This window comes from Microdochium trichocladiopsis, assembly GCF_020744255.1.
Source record: "Microdochium trichocladiopsis strain MPI-CAGE-CH-0230 chromosome Unknown B0I36scaffold_10, whole genome shotgun sequence".
Taxonomy (NCBI): Eukaryota; Fungi; Ascomycota; class Sordariomycetes; order Xylariales; family Microdochiaceae; genus Microdochium; species Microdochium trichocladiopsis.
Window position 1 is genome coordinate 637,831 of NW_025763553.1, and position 20,525 is coordinate 658,355.

General features: G+C 57.7%; 5 protein-coding genes across 5 annotated transcripts; 4 read left to right on the plus strand and 1 right to left on the minus strand.

Annotated features, from left to right (window-relative positions):
* The first annotated feature begins 3,149 nt into the window (after positions 1-3,149).
* Positions 3,150-3,519, plus strand: B0I36DRAFT_333408 (uncharacterized protein). The gene is made up of 2 exons (XM_046155215.1): positions 3,150-3,330; positions 3,383-3,519. Exons 1-2 carry the CDS (start codon positions 3,204-3,206, stop codon positions 3,487-3,489), a joined length of 234 nt encoding a protein of 77 aa, XP_046007108.1. The 5' UTR covers positions 3,150-3,203; the 3' UTR covers positions 3,490-3,519.
* Positions 3,520-6,347: 2,828 nt separating this feature from the next.
* Positions 6,348-12,390, plus strand: B0I36DRAFT_434854 (uncharacterized protein; the record flags this gene model as incomplete). Its single annotated transcript, XM_046162731.1, has 4 exons — positions 6,348-6,425; positions 6,861-7,091; positions 7,735-8,110; positions 8,606-12,390. The coding sequence occupies 4 exons, from the start codon at positions 6,348-6,350 to the stop codon at positions 12,025-12,027; spliced, it is 4,107 nt and encodes a 1,368-aa protein (XP_046007109.1). The 3' UTR covers positions 12,028-12,390.
* Positions 12,391-13,238: 848 nt separating this feature from the next.
* On the plus strand, positions 13,239-14,486 carry B0I36DRAFT_353644 (uncharacterized protein; the record flags this gene model as incomplete). The annotated part of the gene is made up of 2 exons (XM_046157233.1): positions 13,239-13,292; positions 13,518-14,486. 2 exons carry the CDS (start codon positions 13,239-13,241, stop codon positions 14,484-14,486), a joined length of 1,023 nt encoding a protein of 340 aa, XP_046007110.1.
* A 541-nt stretch (positions 14,487-15,027) lies between these two features.
* Positions 15,028-15,957, minus strand: B0I36DRAFT_252023 (uncharacterized protein; the record flags this gene model as incomplete). Its single annotated transcript, XM_046150655.1, has 1 exon — positions 15,028-15,957. One exon carries the CDS (start codon positions 15,955-15,957, stop codon positions 15,028-15,030), a length of 930 nt encoding a protein of 309 aa, XP_046007111.1.
* Positions 15,958-18,651: 2,694 nt separating this feature from the next.
* On the plus strand, positions 18,652-20,331 carry B0I36DRAFT_333416 (uncharacterized protein). The gene is made up of 2 exons (XM_046155216.1): positions 18,652-19,722; positions 19,822-20,331. The coding sequence occupies exons 1-2, from the start codon at positions 19,133-19,135 to the stop codon at positions 19,952-19,954; spliced, it is 723 nt and encodes a 240-aa protein (XP_046007112.1). The 5' UTR covers positions 18,652-19,132; the 3' UTR covers positions 19,955-20,331.
* Positions 20,332-20,525: the final 194 nt, after the last annotated feature.

Sequence of the window (20,525 nt, forward strand, 5' to 3'; positions counted from 1 at the left end):
GGCCTCTCGTCAGGCGCTTTTTGGCTTCAACCAAACTCGCCCACCATCTCTTGCCATGTTCGAGGCGACCTCTGTAGCCGACCCTTCTAGACCACGCCATTGTAGGTCATTTGTGGCTGTCATCGCTGGAACAGGCACTCATATGAGCGCCACATAGACGACCTTGTCACACTACGATCACAGCAGCCGAGCAATGCTGACAGACTAAAGGGCACAAGCACTGGTTACGGGGGCTGACTCCTAGTCATTGATGTGCCAGCCCACCCTGGCTTTTGAACAATACTGTGTCTCACAGGCTGAACAGCAAGTCTCCTGGCTACTTCAGCGTGGTAAGACTTGGGTCATGATCAGGTCCGATGTGACTTTTGAAAGGACCTCAGACACGTCTCACAAAAGCCCAGGTCCGAGTGAGTCGTGCGGTGGCGGCGGCATGCTATGCCTCAATGCTGGCTCGGCGGCGGTACATTCAATGAGTGTTCGTATCAATTCTTGATGCACTGATTCCTGATAATGATCATCAGTCCAGCCAGTGCAGGGTGGTCAGAGCACAAGTTGACGGTGCCAAACCACGGCTGGCTGTGAAGACTACCTCCACACATCAACTCTACTCTGCGATCGCTTTGCCCCGTCCTCAGAACCGGGCTGCACGCGCAGGTCATGCTTGCGATACATCTGCGCTACCTCAAGGGTATGCAATGATGACTGCAACCATTCGCTGTCGGTCATTCTCGAATTTGATTGTGTGCAAGTCTTGCACGCATTGGGTCTCGTCATTCCCCTTCACCGTGCTTGACTTCGGCAATTTGAAACTTGTATCTTGTCTTTATGGCAGGGATGGCTAGGGTCTCGCTTCTAGGGGTCCATTTGGTCAGTTTCTGTCACACTCTTCGGAAGACATCTGCACGTTCCTCTGATGTAGGGGCAAAGTCAGTCGACCGTTGCTGACTTCCCCGGATCTTGCCGGAGACAAGTCCAGAGACACTACATCCGGTGGCCAGGCGGAGCACAGCACCAGACCAAATTTCACCTCGTAGCGTCATGCAAGGCGCTGCGGACTAGCCTTACGGCCGACTTGCGCGAACACGAATGAGCGGCAAGTCTGCGCCTCCAAGCTTGACTCTCCACACCAGATCACTGATGTGCTGCCTTTGCTCTAGTACAACTCATCAAACTCTATTTCCTCCACAATATGAGATGACGCCAACAACAGGCCGCAACGGCGTTTCACCAGGCCGATATGCCTCGGAGCGAGTGTACGGTTGGTGGCAGCTAATGCAGGCTACATCTTCTATTGGCCTTATGCTCAATAGGTGATGCCACAAGTGGCCTGGTGAAGACTACGGGCCCTGTTTGACACGCTAAAGGCGAAGGATCCGGTTCAATCTGATTAAAACGCCTAGGCAGGCACTAAAATCTGCGTTGAGCATGGATGAGCCTGGCTTGCGGGCGGATGACTTCGGCAAGACTTACACCAGTGCGCCCTGTCGCCTAGACGGAACAACACAATCCGAGCTATCTTGTTATTGTCTTGTTTGTTTTGATGGCTGGTGTCTGCGATGGGTCGGTATGGTAGCAAAGGAGAGCTGACTCTGCAAGAAGTCTGCAAGAGAAGTAGTGCCTTGAGCAGCTTAGCGGCTCAGCTGTTGTGCGTCCTTCAGGCGCTTGAGCGCTGACCTGAGGTAAGTCTGACCGAGGCACAAAACCTCACGTGTCCTTGACAGCCACGAAGCCTCGCGGCTGACGACTTGCAGCGCAAGATTGGCCTGAGGAGTGCGCGCCCGCCCCGCAGTGTCCTGATCCCGAGGCTGACCCAGCATTTCGGGCCGGGTGGGTTTCCGCTCCGCCGGTTCGCAAGGTGCTAAATTGTGCTTGAGGCACGCCCTGGAGTTCTTACCTGAAGGCACTGTTCTATTACCCACGGCGCCTAGCCACGCCTAATACAGTGTTGTCTGCGTACATTAATGAATCTTGCGATCGTCGACGCTTTCACCAGACCATATTAGCATGCACAATTGTGTGTAGACTCGTCCATCCAGCGAATGCGAGAATGCACCCACCCCCTTTCGGAGCTTGCCGACCTGATGGGTTTTCCAAGAACCGCTATATCAGCGTTCTCATATGGCTCCACGGTCATGGGCGAACGGTCCAATTTGCGAGCAACCTGGGCTCCGCCCTCTACGTACCTAGCCTTTTGATCACGGCTAATTTGCTGGGTCCAGGCGGAGAGCAAGCCCAAGGTTCGGATGATCCCCGTTGTTGTTGTTGTTGTTGTTGTTGTTGCTGTCGTCTTTGGAGGGCGGCGGCTCGCTCGCTCCCCATTCTCAGACGGGCCGCCCGCGCGTGCAGCCGTTTCTTTTTTCTTTTTCTTTTTTCTTTTTCTTTTTTCTTTTTCTTTTTTCTTTTTCTTTTTTCTTTTTCTTTTTCTTTTACACACAGAAGTACGTCGACGGGCGTTCGAAGCAGGCGCTGTCCCGCGGTGCGCATATCGACACTGTGACGGTGATAATGGATGATGACACAAAAGCCCCGTCATTCCACTGCCCATAATCAGCGCCTTTGAAGGTTTGTGGCAGACGAAAGAACGTCACAAGTGCTTACGACGACGCGTCGCAAAACGCGAAGTCACCTGGCCAGGCCGCCCCCCTTCCCCCGCCAACCCGAGCTTGGTGATCCCCGTCACAATGTGGCAGAAAGGCCATGTCTTATATCTAAACTAGAGCGCTACACAAAAGCACGCTCGATGGCACGCTCAAGCCGTGGTGGGCAAGCTGCGCGTCGCGTCGTCGTCGTTTCTTCACTCTCTCGGCGTCTACTTGCATGCGCCGCATACTGGTACCTCTATGATATACACTAGGTACGTTCGTAGTCATGCAACCATTTCAAGTTTCCGTGCACCACCCCTTCTCCCACTGCAACCGCACCTTTTCAGGGGGTTCCTGGGCTGCACGGTGCACGGTGTGATGATGGGGTGGTACCTGCAGATGGTGATCCAAACTCGGCGCTTCAATCCTGGCAGCTTTTTTTCTCCCACGTGCATCTCAGAAAAAACGGAGGGACATCATTAAAACGTCCAGTGACAATCCATACACTTGGCGTACTTATCCAGCGTTTTACTCGCGCTGGCAAACAGACAGACAGACAGAAAGGCAGTGAGTGCCGCCTGCGCCGCCCCAGTTCTTGACGTTTTTTTTATTATTACCTACATGCCCCTCCAACTTTGCACATCTGCAAGCACTCTGCCTGGACTCATCTCAGGGGCTTCCGCCCTGCATATGGGAATGAACCCCGTCCGCACAGATTATCAGCCTCTCCCAACCGAGCCAAGGGAAGCTACTGCATGTGATTAGTACGCAGACGAACAGGCGCATTGTCGAAAACACACCAACTCCACATGCCGACCGGACGAGAAACTCCTATGTAGCCCCCCGCGGGGGCCCGGACGAACCCCCCCATTTGCACGCGCTGCTATTGATCACAGAGACGGCCTAATTACCTGATATTGAGCGGTTCGCGTGTCCTCCAGCCAAGGACAGAGCCAATGCTAGGTAGTACAAGGGCCGGACCAGGGGATCGGGCCAGATGAACTCAAATATACAACCCGCCTGGAGCACAATGTAACGCGGGCATGCTGCCTCAACCTGGTAGGTAGGCAATCTAATCCACTTTATCCCGCCGTGCCCTACCGCTATATGTACCGCTGAGCTTGATCCCCAATCGGGAAGGCGATCGGAGAACGAAGAGAAAAGCGGGGTCTGCTCTAGATGTCGGGGGCTCGAAAGGGACCATAACCATATTCTTTGTTACTGTTCACTGACCCGATCAGAGAGATCTGTGTCGAGTGGTTGCCGAATTGTTGATCACACGGCTCGCACTGGGAGTTGCGCTTCCAGCGATCACAGGGATTATCTGTGTGGGCCACTATCCCCGACCCTACACCACGGGATATGTAGCTCGGCAGTAAGAACCCTGTGCCATTCCTTACTACAAAAGCGCTGAGTGAGTGGTCTCAAGCCAACTGACTTCTCAAACGTTTGAGACCTGGCTGGCATCAGTATCAGTATCACCGTACTGCTTCAAGGGCAGCAAATATCCCCCCACCGGAGCTGGCATTGATTTCTTTCTATCGACGACGATCGAACTTTCGAATTGTGGGTCGCCAGAAGGAAAGGAGAGTTTTCCTCTTTCACGAGTCCCGATTCGGCCACTTGGGGCCTCATCTGTGCTGGCGCTTGTGCTTGTTGCGAAGGAGACAGCAGCCCTTCAGGATGATAGTTTGGAATCGTTTGGCCAAGCTGGGGAGGAGAGCAGCCAAAGTAATCCACTTGTGAGCCTCAACCATTTAGGGGTACGACTTTATGCGGAAGACCCTGCAGAGTTCAAGAACAGGAATGTCGACACCATGAGAAGAGCGACCTTTCGTCATCACTTGACCTTACCAAGATGGGGCCGGAGGGACTCTGAAGCGTTTGGTCCAACGTCAAATACCGCGGGCGGTCCATTGTCAGACACCATTGCAGGGACAATGGGGTTGATGGAGAAAAGGAGACAATGACATTCGTGGACACGGTAGGGGGTGTAGACCCTACGAGTCATTGAAGGCCGGATTGAAGATTCCGATCAAGCTCACGCCAGGCACAAGCTTCTGATTGGCTCGCGGAACACAAACAACCCCACCGAGCGGACAGGTGGGCCTGAACGAGAACAAGGGGGCTGCCCAAGGAAAGGAAAAAAAAGTTTGGATCCTTGTAGTGCTCTGCAGGGGCCGTGGCGCCCTGCATGGAGCCATGCGACGAAACAGCCGGCAGTGGTGATTCCGAGTCCGGCGAGGAGGCCGGCACAGAATCGTAGCTCGCACGCGCTTTTGGCCCGGCCGTTGTGAACCCGATCTATCAGACTCTAGGAGTGCAGCATGCAGGCACTTCGTCCGGATAAGAGCGTTTTTGTTTTGTGTATACGCCGAGCACATACTACATCGAGCGACCGGCCAATGGGGAGTGCTGGCCGTTTCTGTGCCTTGCACCAGTGCAGCGGCTGATGAATGCAAGACGACGGATGGTCACGACGACCGTAGCCGTGAACCAGAGAAGTACTACTGCCCGAGGGATGCCAGATTGCCGGTGAGGTCTCCTCAAGCTGATGATCGATGTACCCATTCAGATCAAGGACAACCTGTGGTGTTTGAGAAGCTGAGAAGCTGACACGCCGAGCTTCAGGGGTTCTGAGCTTTTCTTGCGGATCCAATAAGCGTCAACAGGTCTAGGCACATGAAACTCGGAAGGCATCTCTAGCCTTCTCGGCCAATCCTGCTGCGCTTCATGGGCGTCTGAAAAATGACAGACAGTGACGAGCTGAGTCGAGAAAACAAACTCCTTTGGAATGAAGAAGCAAATGCAGGGGCAGATCATCTGCGGACTCTCCAGCAATAAGCAGTCGCCATTGCATCGCGGTCTATTTGCTTCGCAGAGAATGGTGTTGCGCCTCGCAGCGCCCAGCCAAAGTCTCACAAGCGTTTGGACAGGTCGGAACTGGAGGACGAAGCGCGATTGGAGGGGGCCGGTGTCAGGAACAGCCGTCTTATCCCAATCCTTTAGGAGAAGCCGTTGCAGGATAGGGCGCCACCTGGGGTCCATTAACGCTGTTTGGTGTCGCCTTGCAGCTGGCTGGCTTTTGTTTGCTTTTGCCCCCCCCCACACCATACGCACTGCGACGTCAACTGCTGCTTTGTCGAATCATGCCATCGTTGGCGAGGCTGCCGTGTTCTCTAGTGGGTGCAGATCCATCCCCAGTGGTCCTTGAGCCTCCATTCCTCGCTCCCTGCAGACGGCCACGGTCCTGCTGATCTTGCAGTGTTGATGGATGCTCGAGCTTGGGGAACAAGCGCCTTGTCGCCGGACTGGTGGCTCCAGGCCAGCCCGCTTGTTTTGCCGCGCTGTGTAACTCTTGCCCTGGCGAGTCACGCTGGCACGCTCCATGGTTGTGCTGCAGAGGAAGGAGAGAGGCCAGGGCGAGGGGCAATCGGGATGGAGGCTCTGCCTGTGATACGGACAACGAAACAAGGCAGGGAGGGAAATCAAGGCGGCAGGGTTGCGAATGGTATGCGGCCGGGGGACCCCATGTCCACTCCGACCGACCGGAGAGCACGCCCGCCTGTCGAGACGATGATGGGATGTGACTGACGGGGCCAATTGAGACTGGTCATGTGGTTGGCGTCGTGGGGAGGGGAGGGCATCCGTGGGGACGCGGTTTAGGGGCTGCAGAGCCCGCACGCGCAGCACTGGACTGTTCCGCGGAGGAGGGCCAGCAGGCGGTGGCTGCTTCGCTTGTGCGGCGGTCGTGCCTGCCAAGCCATGTGCCTGGCCAGAGTGCCTCTAGTTGATAGGCCGCCCCCTGTCCGACTAGTCGACACTCCACTGCCGTCCAAGCAAGTATCTTTGGGACTCAAGCACGTGCGAGGCACTGTGCGACATTCCTCCTCTATGGGTGTGGGACGGGACTCTTGTGCATTCTTGACGCAGACCTGCCTGAGCTGTTGCCCATGTTCAGCCTGTGCACGCGAAGGCCCAATATCCCCTTTCTCGCTTGTGCTACCCAGCTCGGTTTTTTTTTTTTTTTCGTGTTCTTTAGGCGCGGAAAGGTAGAGCGCCATGGCAGCAGGTTGATATTTGAGACGCAAAATCTATTCCACTGACCGCCCGTTCTGGCCGGTCTCCTTCACTTATCTCTCCCATCCGTCGCCTCACGATGGGCCACCAAAAGTAGTGGATGCAGCAGATGAAGTGCATATATGTCCAGCTCAGGTCCCGACGATCGTCGGTGTCTGTCTGATCAATTCGCCAGCTTGTAGGGTTGCTGTGCCGTAGGGTTGCACAGAGCAGCAGCTAGCGCTTCAGATTAACCATACCACGGAAGGTTTGTGTCCCGCAAGGACAAAGGCATCGCCGCGTGTTTTGGGTAACGCAGACAACCCAGACCCATACCGCGCTCAAGACGACCGTGCTATTGCACTGCTGGTGCCGAGGAAGATGGTTGGAAATCCCCAGAGTCCTGGAGATCATCGACCAGGCGACAGAGCCCTGGGAATGCATCTTACAGTGTGCTGAGAGCCACAGGACCACTGGCTACTACTGCTGTGCGTCCGGCACGACGCTGGCGACCAGGGCCCACGAAGCCGCCCGCTGCTAGGCGGCACACTGGACGGGGAGGACCCTGACCCCTGCAGCAGCGTGGACAGGCTCAGGTGGCTTTTGCTCGTTCATTTCCACCCGTCCAGTCCACCCTTTGCTCGCGCCGTGCCCGCCAGCCCCTGCCCGCTCTTCTGCCCCCAAGTGCCTCAATGCCGGTGCAGTCTCTTGTCTGTGCTTCCAGGTCTCTTCCTCGACGCTCTTGGGCATTTGTCTTCTTCTCTGCAACTTCTGTCCCCGAGCCACTGTCGACACCTTCGTTTTCGAGACCAACCGACATCCTCCTGCCCACCGCCAGACGAGCTCGATAACGACACAACTTCGCACGCCCGGCACCGGACTTGACGCCACCGCAAGAACAATAAGACAGTAGCCCCTCGGCGTGTCTCCAGCCAGCAGAGACCACCAATCAGCCAACGTCAACACGACCGGTTCCTGCAGCACCTTTTTGGAACGTCTCCCGCACGAGCCCGCTTGTTTAGCCATCGGCACTGCTTGAAGAATTCAGGCGCTGCGGAGCCCTCCCTGACGGTAATCTCACGACGCATTACAGACAATCGGCTCTGGCATTCAGGAGCCCATCACTCTCCGTCACCACTTCACAAAATCCTCAGACGCCCACATTCCAGCCACCAGGCACAACAGCCTGGACCCCTCACCGACCGGTGGGTTCCGTGTGGTGCCGCTCGTTGCTGCACAATCTCTTTCTCAATACGTGTGCCCCATCGACCAAAACACTCCATTCCGGTGGCTGTTCCCAAAACCAGACTTCTTGTGCAACACACCAAGTCAAACCGTGGCCAATGCCAGCCTAAGAGACGATCTGATTTGCATTCTTCGCTCCGGCGCGAGACACGAAAGTCGGCCCCTCGCAGAGCACGAGCCTGCAAGGCACAGACCATTCTGCGCAGAGCCCCAGCAGCAAGAAGGTAGGCCACGCTCCTCCTGATGCCGGACCCCTCAGGCCGTCTGTACCCCTTTTCAGGCGAGATTCTCCATATTGTGACTCTGTCACAACAGCCGCTTTCCTGTACACTTTTCATAAGCCATTTTTCGACAGCACCTGCGGCTGGGTGTTCAACATTCAATAATACCTAAGAAACGACTACATCGGATAATTAATAACATAATACAATTAATAGGCGTCTATCACGAAGACAGGACTCTTTCCCACCCGGACGTGCTACTTTTCGGCCAGCATCATTACCTCAATCGATACGCGAAACACTCATCTCGAGATTTGTACCTGCAAACACAATCAGTTGTCTGGAGGGAACGGCATGTTGGCATAGGGTGCACGGAAGAACTGACTGACTTCACCACCGACTGATTCTGGGTCCGCGCGCGACCTGCAGTCGCACACATGAATCGATTTCGGACGAAGAAGACGAAGGACGACTCGGGCAACCCTCGTCCTTCCACAGACTCCGACTTTTCAATGCCTTCCTTCAGACCGTTCAAGAAGGGCAAGAAGCCCGCCGAGGAGAAACCACAGATCGACCTGGCAACCGTTTTGCCGAGTAACGATGACTTCAGAACGAGTTTGCTCATGTCGGGGCTCTCGGCGCGGTTTTCGATGCTACGGGAACAAGACGACCCAAACACCAAGATTGGCAAAGCCAGCGACGACAGCGTGTTGTTCTCAAATAGGCAATCGAGGTTAGATTTCGGTCTTTCAAGCGGGCTTGGTGACATTGCCGAGGTCGAGTCAATCAAGCCTCCGTATGCTAGGAACGACTCTTTCCATTCCGACGATGCCGACTCTTTGGCCGGCGGGAGTATCATGGGGCGCTCAAAGCCGACAGAAGGCAACAATCTTTTTGGCGGACGACAGAAGATTTATAAGATTCCAGCAGGCGCGAATGCTTCGAAGACCGACGGTGGCATGCCTGGAAGAGCTCTATACGACGACGATGTTGCGATGTCTGCCTTCCAAAAGTGGCGCATGCAGGAAAGGGAGAGGAAGTCAATAGACGGCGAGAGCGACGAAAATGCGGACGAGCCAGCAAATGATTACAATGGAGATGGCGCGCGACCAGCGTCGCCCGGCCTCGCGGGTTACAACAAGAACCGGGACACCTCTTCAACCACGTCATCTATCCCGTCCATGGCCAGGAACTCCACGGCGGCAACCTCAATCATGTCTAGTCAACGGACCCCATCCTTCAAGGAGGGCCAGAACAGCTTGTCACTAAACACCTCCACGTCGACACCTGCGACAGAGAGGAATGTTGCGCGGACAAGACGTTTGTATGAGCAGGCATTGAACCAGGATTTGCAGGAGAACCAGTCCTCGGCTCTCTCGAGATTTGAATCCCTCAGCAAACAACGCGGACTGGGCAGCCGAACACCGGACCTTGCTCCAGGCATCAGCCCTTCGCCTACACTTTCTGCCTTTTCTGATCGGTTCGGCGGACGGAGCGTATTGGCAAAGGCCAGTGCACCAAACTTGCGCTCCATGAGCCCCCCTGCGACGGCCTCGACAGTGGGCACCCCCGACCTCAACAACCGAGTATCTGGTGCTTCAGAGAGCCGCTCCTTATTTGGTGGCGGCGCGCCGCCGCTGAGCCCCCCTATCAGCGAGTCTGGGGATGCCTCGGTCCTTGCAATTCAGCCCAATGACCGCGGCAAAGCGACGGCGATGGGTGTCTTTCAGAAGCCGTCCCAGCCTTATGACGAGTCTCGTTTTGCCCAGAGACAAGTGCAGCTTCAGCAGGGTCGCGAAACCCCAACATTGACGCGGGACAGAACCAATTCAAATGCGTCTCGTGGGACCTCCAGATCGACCTCGGCACAGCGGCCACCGCTAGAGAGCAAGGCGAGCTCCTCTGCCATCAGCCAGATGCCATTACATGAAGAGCAGTCCACATTCTTTGTCGATGATGGCGCTTCTGAATACTCGGTCAAGTCACCAGAGACCGACTCTGCCCCGACGCTGACTCGTCGTCCTTCTGACCGCCAGCACCCTGCCTTGCGCGAGTCGACTTCGCCAGTTCCGCTCACGTTCAGCGAATCGCAGTCGGCTGAGCAGGCAGCAGCGGACAAATTGGTAGTTCCAGGCGAAAAGGCGGAACCGCTCGATTCTCCGACTCTGCCCGGAGCAGGACTCAGCGGCATGGTGCGGCAGCATTTGAGAGCTGCCAGCAACGCCTCTTCTGTCTATGACACGGCTCCAGGCATGGCAGAATCTGATGCCGAGGGCGATTCCTACTCTGCATCGCGGGAGCATGACGGCCAATGGACGGATGACTTCTCCAGAGAGGATTATGGGCACCTGCCCATTGATGCTGATCGTTCCTTCTTGACAGGCACTGATCTTGACGATGCGGCCACAGACAGCCTTCCCAGGGAGTCGCTTGAGAGAGACGAGTTTGCCACACAACTTGCTGATGGCGCTCGCCGGATTCGTGAGAGGCTCACCATGTACGCCGACAGCGACAGCCGATCGACCTCGCCTCATCACCAAGGAGAGCCCAAAACTTCGATAGACGCTGGACCTGCGCCCAGAGCTACTGGCCTCGGCATTCTGCGGTCTCGCGAGAGCCGCGGCTCCATGCGGGACAGAGGTCGCGATGAGTCGCAGTCCAAGGCCATGCGCATGCTAGGACTTGGCAGCAGAGGCTCATCCCCTGCTGGCAACAAGTACTCTCTGGATGCCAGCCCCCCTCTCCAGGGTGTGAGACAGACCGAAGAGCCAGATGAGCCCAGACCGAGTCAGGATTCGGCCAAGCCTGCCTCCAAAGAGGAGCATGCGGGGATCCGCGCTTTCCGTCAGGCGCGGCGGGAGCTGCAGCGGATGAAGGAACTCGAGGCACAGGGTCGCCGTCAGGCACCCAGTCAGGAGTCGCATGGCTCCCCGGATCGGGATGCTCAAGATAAAGGACCGCAGGACGTTGGAGCCCGTCAGTCACCTCCAAGCCGTGATCGTAGGCCCCCACCAATGGCGCTGTCTCAGCGGATGCCAAGTGGGGAAGCTTACCATCCCGGATCCAACCCAGGATCTAGATCTGCCTCGCGAAATGACAGGGACAGGAGCGGATCAGACTCGAGCCAGGGCTATCGCTCCCAGAGCCGGCAGGGCAGATTCAGGAATGATTCTGACGCCGATCGCAACCTTCCACCTCGACTGGACATCCAACCTCGCCCACAAGGCCGCCTCCCCGTGGGGCTGCCAACAAGCCCTCACCCGATGAGGCGGTCACCAATGATGTCGCCACAGCCGCACCCAGGCTCCCCAGCCAGAACACCGCAGCCGAACTACGCCGGGCCCGGCGGTTTGCAGCCTCCTAACGGGCGTGCATATGATGCGGGCCAGCCCTCCCCAATTTCTCCCATGCCATCTCCATTTCTCTCTGGGGCACCGAAATCCCCCAATGGCTTGCCTGCACGTCCGTCTGAGCCTCAGGGATACCCAGAGGGGAAGATGCAGAGAGTTAGACCACGAGGGCCTTCAGAGGCGGCCATGATGCAGCCTGCGTCGCACGACTTGCGGGACCGAAACCGCACCGGCGGGCCACGAATGAATGGCAACAGCCCTTCCCATGCTCCCCCTCTGCCACCCATCAACCCTCGGCGGCGGCAAGAGACATCGAGGACGCGGACAATGTATGACTCGTCTCCGGACAGGCAGGGCGAAAGCCAGCATGGCCCGCCGAGCAGTGCGAGCACACCAAATCTGCTGAAGCATGCTGAGGGTCGAAGGGGCCCCCAAAACTTCACCCCACCGGACTTTTCCTCGCGGCCCCGTGACAACACGCCCCCATTCAATGTCGGCCCTCCCGCTTCGAGGATGGTCGTTGCCCCGTCCAGAAACCCAAGCTCTGGACACCCCGGCGGCATGATCTGAAGGAATGCACATTGATTGTGCACTTCGCGGTCAACATAAGGTGCTGCATAGCGGCTCTCGCATCCTTTTTTTTTTATTACTCTCTTTCCATGTTTTCAGTTCAGAGTTGGTGGCGTTCATCTCTATATCTTGGGACACGGCATAATCGGGGACACTTTTATGAGCACTTGACGATACCTTGGAAGTTTTTTGTTTGACGTCAGGCATATATATACACATGGGTACACTCGCGCGCGCACACCACAAATCGAGCAATCAGGGGTTTATGTAGACCAGCTACTGTTTTGTCGCCTACTTAGGTACTTTTAGCCGGCTTGATGCCGTGGACTGTTTGTTCCAATTTTAAAAAAACTTGAACCAGAACCCAAACACACGATGCCTGAGGTTGTACTATGGACGCGAAGCGTCTCTAGTTGACGTTGTTGCAGCCACACCAGTGGTGATTGACACAATTGCATGTTGGAGGCGGAGGGTTGGTCCGGCCCACTTTACCCCGGACCCACGTTGCAGCGACTTGAAGATGACAGGTGCTCGATTTCCAAGCCCCGCCCTCGCCTCCCCGTGCAAGCTGGAGCGAACCTTGCACGTCTTTTCAACGGCTGGCTTGAATGAGGAGGACCTCCTCAGCCAACCACTCACCACCTCGCCAGCCAAGGAAAAGATTCACCACACGAATTTCTAAAGTCGCACAACTGCCTTCCTCCGGCCTCACAGACTCGTCAGTATATCTCCCCGTGTCGTGTTGCGGGAGATTGGCACAATTGCCTTACTCAGGAGCGGCGATTGCGTGAGCAGCAGTTTGTCAAACACTTTACAGCAATCACCAGGAGGGTTCACTCTCCTTTTTTCCATGTGGCGGCTAGCACGCTGAAACGATAGCCGTGTATACACACTGGGACGTTTGACAGAAGACTCAAGAGACCAGCTGTTCTTGACGCCAGATAAAAGTCTACATCGCAGCAAAACTTCCGGAACACACACACACACACACACAAACACAGAGAGAGAGAGAGAGAGGAGGAAAATATTCGCCAGCTAGACGTGAGCGATCACACGCACCGTGGCTACTCGGCCCCCCCCCCCTCGTTCCTCGTTTCCTTTGGCCTTGTCTTCAAGGTCTTTGGAGTATCCCCGTGTGATAAGAGCGTTTTGTGGGGTGGAGCAGCATTTGAGCCGAAGGAAAGAAGAAGAAGGAGAAGAAGAAGAAAGAAATGGCGTTTATCCGTGGCTACCGCGAGAGCGACAAGGAAGACTGCGGGTTCATCGTGAGTAGTTAGTTTCTCTGCCTGCACCCCCCCCCCCCCCCAAACCCTTCTCTTCTGCCGTTCCTCGTCTTGGGAGCGTTGGTTGTTCTTTCCACCCCGGGGTTGGCTTTTGTTGGTTGGTTAGCGGGTGGGATACATACTTTGCGCGAGGGTGGTTGAGCAACAAATGTCTTGCCCTAAGGTTGTATGGCTCATAACTAACAATCAAAACCAAAAAAAAAAAAGTGCCGGGAGACCTTGCCCCCTTCTCTGTCCCCCGCCCAGGCCTCGAGCAGGGTCCAGCTCCTGGCGCCCTACGTCTGGACGCACCAGTTCACCTACCTCTCCCCGGAAACGTGCCACGTGCTCGACGACGGCAGCGGGAGGGCCGTGGGCTACTGCATCGGGTGTCCCGACGTGCACGCCCTGACGAGGGTGTACGGGCGCTTCGTGGACGATGTCCTGCTGCGGGAGGACGAGGGCGTCGTCGTCGTCGTCACTTCTTCGAGAAGGCCGCCTGATCAGGATGGCGAGGAGGAGGAGGAGAGGATGGCGTGGGTGAACGGGGCGAGGGTGCCGTGGATGGTTGAGGTTGATGATGATGCTGCTGCTGCTGCTGCTGCTGCCGCGGACGGCGAAGGCCGGAATAAAGGAGCCTGGACGGAAGATGGGAAGGAGAGTAAGGACGAAAAGCAGAAGAAGAAGACGAGAATGGTGACGAACCCCAAGGCCCTGGAGCAGCTCGCCTTCCGCCCAGACCTGCTGCTCGCGCACCCAACGTTTTCGAAACCGACGCTGGACCAGCAGCAGCAGCACCCGCCCTTGCCCAGCTACCGCGCGACCATGCACATCGACCTACTCCCCGGGTACCAGGGCCAGGGCTGGGGCCGGAAGCTGATCGACACGTTTGTCGAGAGCGTCGTCAGGGCGGCGTCGGCGGCGGCGGCTGGTAGTAGCCACCGGCAGATAGATGAGGAGGAGGAAGAAAAGGAGGACAGCAGCGCGCGGGGGCGCCGCGACAACAGGCCAGACTACGGCTCGGGCATATGGATCGGCGTGTCCCCCGAGAACCGCAAAGTTCTGCCCTTTTACGCGCGCGTCGGGTTCCGCCTCGTCATGAACGACGATGCCGAAGGGGTAGTGCTCGTCAGGGATATCCCGCCGCTGCCTCCTTCTGCTGCCCCTGCTGCAGCTGCAGTTCCTGCGCCAGTTTGATCATCCGCGTTCTTGTACGCCTTCCCCGGCCGCCGGAGAGAGAAAGAGAGACTCTCTATGTCTCTCCATTATGCGTGTCTCTTTGTACGCGCCATCTTTTGGTCATGGCCTGTAGGCAGGAGCACCAGGTCGTGCACGATTCGGTTGCAGGACTGGCAGGCAACTAGCTCCCTTGGTGTGGAAATGGCTTACATATGACTTTGTCTGCTAGTAACGCCCCAATTCTACTTGTTTCCGTGGTCACAGTGTCTTATTGTTATCGGTGATGAGACCTACCTGTACTTACAACACTCAAAGGACAAGGCGATCAGTGCTGCGTTTTGCGGACCAGCAAGCTCGCAAACAAATCTGACACTTGCAAGGTTGCTACTACTTGCGTGTATCTCAGCGGAGCTACATGTCTCCCCCCTGATTCTTCACAGAAAAATTGACGAGATGGAAAACCCGCCGCAAACTCTAAGAGGAACAATCTTATTTCTAGCAAATCTAACCAACTATTACAAGGGCCGTGTCGTCAAGTCATTACTCTTCGTCGTCGTCTCTAAGGCTGAATCACAATCCGAGCAGCGCCACCGAGGGTCTTGTCACCCCACACTTGCTCAATGTCCTTGAGCGGGAACGCCTGGGCGTCCAGCATCTTCCACCCGGCGAGGGCCTGCGCCATCTTGGGCAGCTCGATCGAGGCGCCCTTGAAGCTCCAGGCGCCGGGGCCGGCACCACGGAGGGTGATGTTCCTGGACCTGAGGATGGCGGACGGCAGGGCAATGTCGGTCTGCGCCAGGCCGCCGATCTGCACGTACTGCACGGGCTTGCCGGGCCTGACGGAGCCCAGGACGTGGAGGGCGACGTCGCCGTAGACATAGTCGAGGATGACGTCGTAGTCGAGCTGGGAGAGGTCGGTGTCCTTGATGTTCGGGGCCTGGACGACGCGCTCGTCGAGGCCCTCGACCTTGGCCAGGGCGTCGGCGTTGCGGGCGAGGCCAATGACCTTTGCGGCGCCGAGGGCGCGAGCGACGTTGACGGCCATGCGGCCGCTGGCACTGGTGGCGCCGATGATGAGGACGGAGTAGTCCTTGGGGAGGTCGGAGGTGCGCTGGGAGAGGGCCATCCAGCTGCTCATGGCCGGGTTGGCGGAGGCGGCAAAGCCGACAGGGTCGACGCCGGCGGGGATGGGGATGGCATTTGACTTTGGGATGTTGATGTACTCGGCAAAGGTGCCAAAGTCTGGGGCGAACTTGAGGCAGTAGTAGAGGTTGCCGGTGGCCTCGTCGCGGGCGACACAGTCGACGCCGGGGATGTGGGGGAGGACGTTGCTCGAGTAGTGCTGGCCGGTGGCGCGGGAGCGGACGACGTGGTGGAGCCCGGCAGCCAAGACCCGGAGCTGCAGCTCGTCGCTGGCCGGGGCCGGGAGGCTCTCGACGTGGCTGTAGCGGGGTCCTTCGGCCCACGAGGTGACTTGCGCGCGGTTCATGGCGGTGGTTGTTGTTTGCTGGTGGTGGTGGTGGTATTGGTGATGGGGTTGAGTGGCTTGGCCTGGTCTGTCTGTCTGCTCTGTGCTGTGATGATGTCCTCGATCTCTTGTCTCGACCTTCGGGGGCAGGCCAGCACTATTTGTATCCGTGGGCCATGGTCGAAGACGAGCTGTGACTGCTGCTGCTGCTGGCATCAGCAGCCCACCTTGAGGCAGGCAGATAGCCCCAGGAGTATAGGGTATGCATGCACAAGCTTCGTATGTGCCCCCCTCGGCCAGCCAGTCAGGACAGAGGAGCCCATCGCCGGCCTTGCAGCTGAGCTGTATCTGCGCGTGCTCCGAATTCCCCGTCCAATTTGCCGCTCTTAGCTCCGGCTCCGAGGCTGGCGCCTGGCCGTGGCCTGGCTGAGACGCGGCGGTCGCGAATTCCAAACTCCCGCGCGTCGGTCCCGGCGCTGACCAAGAGGGTTGCAATCATTGGGAAGCCCGTCGTCCCAGGCGAGCGGCCACGCAAGCTTGTCCGACTTGTTGCATGAGCACGCCTCTGCTGAGGATGGGCTCTCGGGACCGCCCCGAGAACAAGCATCTGTCAGCTGCATTGCGGGCACCAAGATGGAAGCCACTTTGAGCAGTTGCGCGAGCCGAGCAGACTGGACCCCGCTGACTGAGACCATGCCTGCATTACGCGCGATTGTGACTAAGCACAGCCCTATGCCCCTTCTTGCGACTAGGTAAATGCAGCCTTAGTAAGGATTCCCTCATCGTCTCAAAAGGCTTACAGCCCATTCCCAGCTGCCCTCTGTTCGCATTGGTCAGTCTCTGTCAGTCTCCAGCCCGCGATTGCAGAGCCCCCCTTCTTGGCAGGTCCGAGATCTATGGCCCCCGCCCGCGTTCTCAGGCGCAAGAACGACGGGCTGGGCGCCCGGCAAAGTCAGCATCTGGTTGGAGTGGTGCTGCTGAGGCCCCTTATCATGCTCTGCACAGTTTCCTGTCCAGCAAACCGAAATCTTATCTTGATCTGTCTACAGGGCTGGTGTTCCCGGATGTGGCGACAGACCACGACAATCTCGGAACTTTGGCGTCGGCCCACGCTCGTCACCCCGCCTGCCAGGCCCTGGTCCTGGACGCGCATCTTCAGCCTGCACAACCCAGCCGACCTCTTGCACAGAGCGGCAATTTGTGCAATCTTGATCCACCACTTGCTGGGCCGCCTTCCTCGTCGACGCAGTTTGAGCAGCATCGAATGAGTCCACAGCCCCCATCTTCACCCGCCTGGGTCTCACCAACAGCCAGGCTGGCTGGCCCAGAAGCGGCAGGCCACTTCCTTCTAGACCAGGAGCGCGAGACTTGCCCCAGTGGCCAGCGATGCTCTTTTCGGGCTAGTCACCAAGGGCGGCCTGGAGCCCACTTGGCTGTGGCGCCATGCTCCGGTCCATCCCCAGATTTCCCCCCAAAGGTGCACCACCACCACCACAGCTGCGCAAGGCCGTTGGAAAATGTGTAGCCATCAGCGAATGCACAGCGTCCAAGATTCCGTGGGCATTCGACTGCATCAGGATTTTCTTCCGACCACGCCCGATGTCGTGCTGGTAGTGCGCAGTCCGGGCTGGGTTCGTGCTGTCCGGGCACTTTCTTCCTGCAACGGCCAGCGCATATGTGCTAGGCCCGCGAGACCCCTGAGGACGGATTCTCGCCAACGACCAACACGACTGCTGCCAAGCGCACACAACGGGTCCTTGCCCCCAGCTCCTGACACATGAATACATGGACCATTATGCATGTCCACTGGTGTCCACCGGGCCGGGTTCGCTGCAGAGGTATTATTTTGCGAACCAGCGCGCTTTTTGTAGCGCTACCCGTGCGTGTCGCTGCGCTGCGCAACATTGCAGCTGGCAGTGATGGCACGAGTTCTGGCGGTGCTCTTAAGATGCAACAAAGGTGGTTCTGGCAGGATGCTTAAGGCAACTTGGGGTGCGCTTGTGTGCTTTTGAGTTGGCGTTAGTGCCAGTTTGAGCAGCTGAGTCGCCTGCGCCTTGCGGTACTAAGCTTATGCCGGGACCATATTTCCAGCCGATCTGCTGACACTGACAAGCCGGGGGAGGCAATTCTGCCCCACTGGGACGAGGCAATGCAATGCAGCGAGTGCCCCGGCTGCTTGGATGCTGCTTGGGTGGGAAAGACGTCCAGCATCTCCTGGGAGAAGGCTCTGTCTGGATCGTGACTGGAGGCAGATGGAGGGCTCGTGATGGATGCCCTGGGGGTCAAAGGCCTCGTATAGACAGGACAGGCAGCAGAGGAGCGAGCAGAGGACCCAATGTGCCCTGGCCTAGCCTAGCTCGCTCTCTCACGGCCGCTCGGCAGGGTCCAAGGCCGTTGGTGCGAGTGTGGTTCTGGGTTCCCCGCTCGAGGGCAGCCGGCACCCTGCAGGCTGGGTGTGTGGTGGTGTGGCCCGTCTCGTGGAATTGGCCACTGGCGCAACAACAGGTCTGGAGGATCGGCGACGAGCTGGCTCGAGACACCCCAAAGAAGCAGAGGAGCAGCTGGCCTCGCTGGTTGGAGTCGTGGCCTCGACACAGATGCGGTGCGGACGACGAGACAGGCACACCTGGGCAGGCACCACAGGTCGGGACACTTCAGGAAAGGACAGCCCCTGGCCCAGCAGCAGCGCCCCGGTTCTCGTGCGCTTGCCAATTTCCTGCCTCCACCCTCGCCCGACCAACCGACCTGGACCGGGCTGCGCCGTCCGCCCTGCACTCCGCTTTCTCCTAACTGCCTGCCTGCTAGGTACCACGGTACGTACTGCCACTGCCACTGCCGCTGTGTGTGCGTGCGTGCTGTGCCCGTCAGCCCGTCTCGCCGCCTTTCCGCCAATACCTCTTGCTGCCACGGCTGCCGCCGTCGTCTCTCTCCTCCCAATCGCCTGCATCGTCGACTCTGCCGCCGCCCTCCCCCCTTCCTCGCGCCCTCTGCGTTGCCGCCAGTGCTCCAGCCATTGCACGACGCGCGCGCCCCTCTCCGCCCTTCTGCATGCGCATGCCCGGCCTGGCGACTCCGGCTCTCGAGTCCTCCTCCCGTCCTTGATCCTCCCGTCGCCCGTCAGCGGTCAGCCGTCAGCCGCCCTTGCTCGCCAGTACTCCTCCTCCTCCTCCTCCCGCGAAGCGCGAAAGGGCCTGCCATGTCGTCTCCCCGCCCCCGAAGCCCGCGGAGCCCCTTCTCCGCCAGCGACCGCTCCTCGACAGAGACCATCCTCGACAAGCACTCGGAAAAGTGCGAAAAGTGCAAGCTCGAGAGCGAGCGCAGCCTCCAGCTCGGCGTGCCCCTGATCGCCCTCTTCCGCCTCGCCAACGCCATTGCCGGCTGCGTCGCAGTCGCCCGCATCCACCAGACCGTCGACGCAGGGTGGTGGGTATGGGAGCACAAGGTCCTCTTCTCCCTCTGCTGGGTCATCTTCTTCTGGAACCTCCTCGTCGCCGGCGGGAGCATCCTCGGATACGCCTACTGGCCCACCCCGCGCCGCACCTTTGGCATGCCGCCCATCACCGTTACCGTCAACGGCTACAACCTCGTGTCCTTTGGCGGGCCCGACGAGCCTGATGCCGACCGGCGGCGCCGCATGAAGCGCGTCCAGGTCTCCGTGTTCGACATGGTCCTCACCATCCCGACCATGGTCCTCCTCATCTGGTCCAAGACGGGCATGGACCCCTGGTGGGGGAGCCGGTATATCGGTCTGTGGCCGCCGACCGTCACACCAATCGCTGTGCTCATGTATGTTTGATATCTCCCCCTTTAATGTATGCGAGCTTTACTGTCAAAAGTGAGCTCCTTGGCCATTCCACTCAGCTAACGCTATATACAATCCTGCAGTGCGTTTCAATTCCTGGTCGCCACAGTCCAGCTCTTTGAAATCTTTGAGGCCCGCGTCATCGGCATAAAGCTGGACATGTACGATATTTACGAGAATGAGGAGAGGCTCGGCCGCCTACGCCTGCGAGCGTAGTCTGCAGCTCAGTCGGGGGTCATTTTCCATGCTTTTTATCATTTCGCACCTAGCAAAACAAGAAAAACGAACTCAACTTTGCGCGAGATCAGTCGAAGTCCAGACTAGCAATGGAAAGCGCGCGCGACGTGTGTGTTGGGGGGAAATTGCGAGCTTTCTTTGAAAGCCCGCCCAGCTCGCCAGTTCGGGAGTATATTGTCGAAAAAACACATCCGCACGCCCGCACGCACAGAGAGCAAGTAGACAAAGGGCACAGGAATACGTATATGGCGTTCATGGGAGTTCTTACTGCAAAGGGCACACATACACACATTGTTCTGGGGCTTTGGCGACGCAAATAGCTTGGAATATTCTGTTATTGAGTACATTCATCCGTCCCCTCGTGTCTCACGCATGCGTTCATCTTGTCGTTGTGTTGTGCTGTATTGTGTTGTGTCTCTGTCCCTTGTCTCTACTCTACCCCCTTCATCAAGTGACAGGTAGTAAAGGACGGTCATGTGAGTGGCAACTGTGGGCAGCAACTGTGAGCAGAGACTATGAGCAGCGACCATGAGCAGCAACTGTGAACATT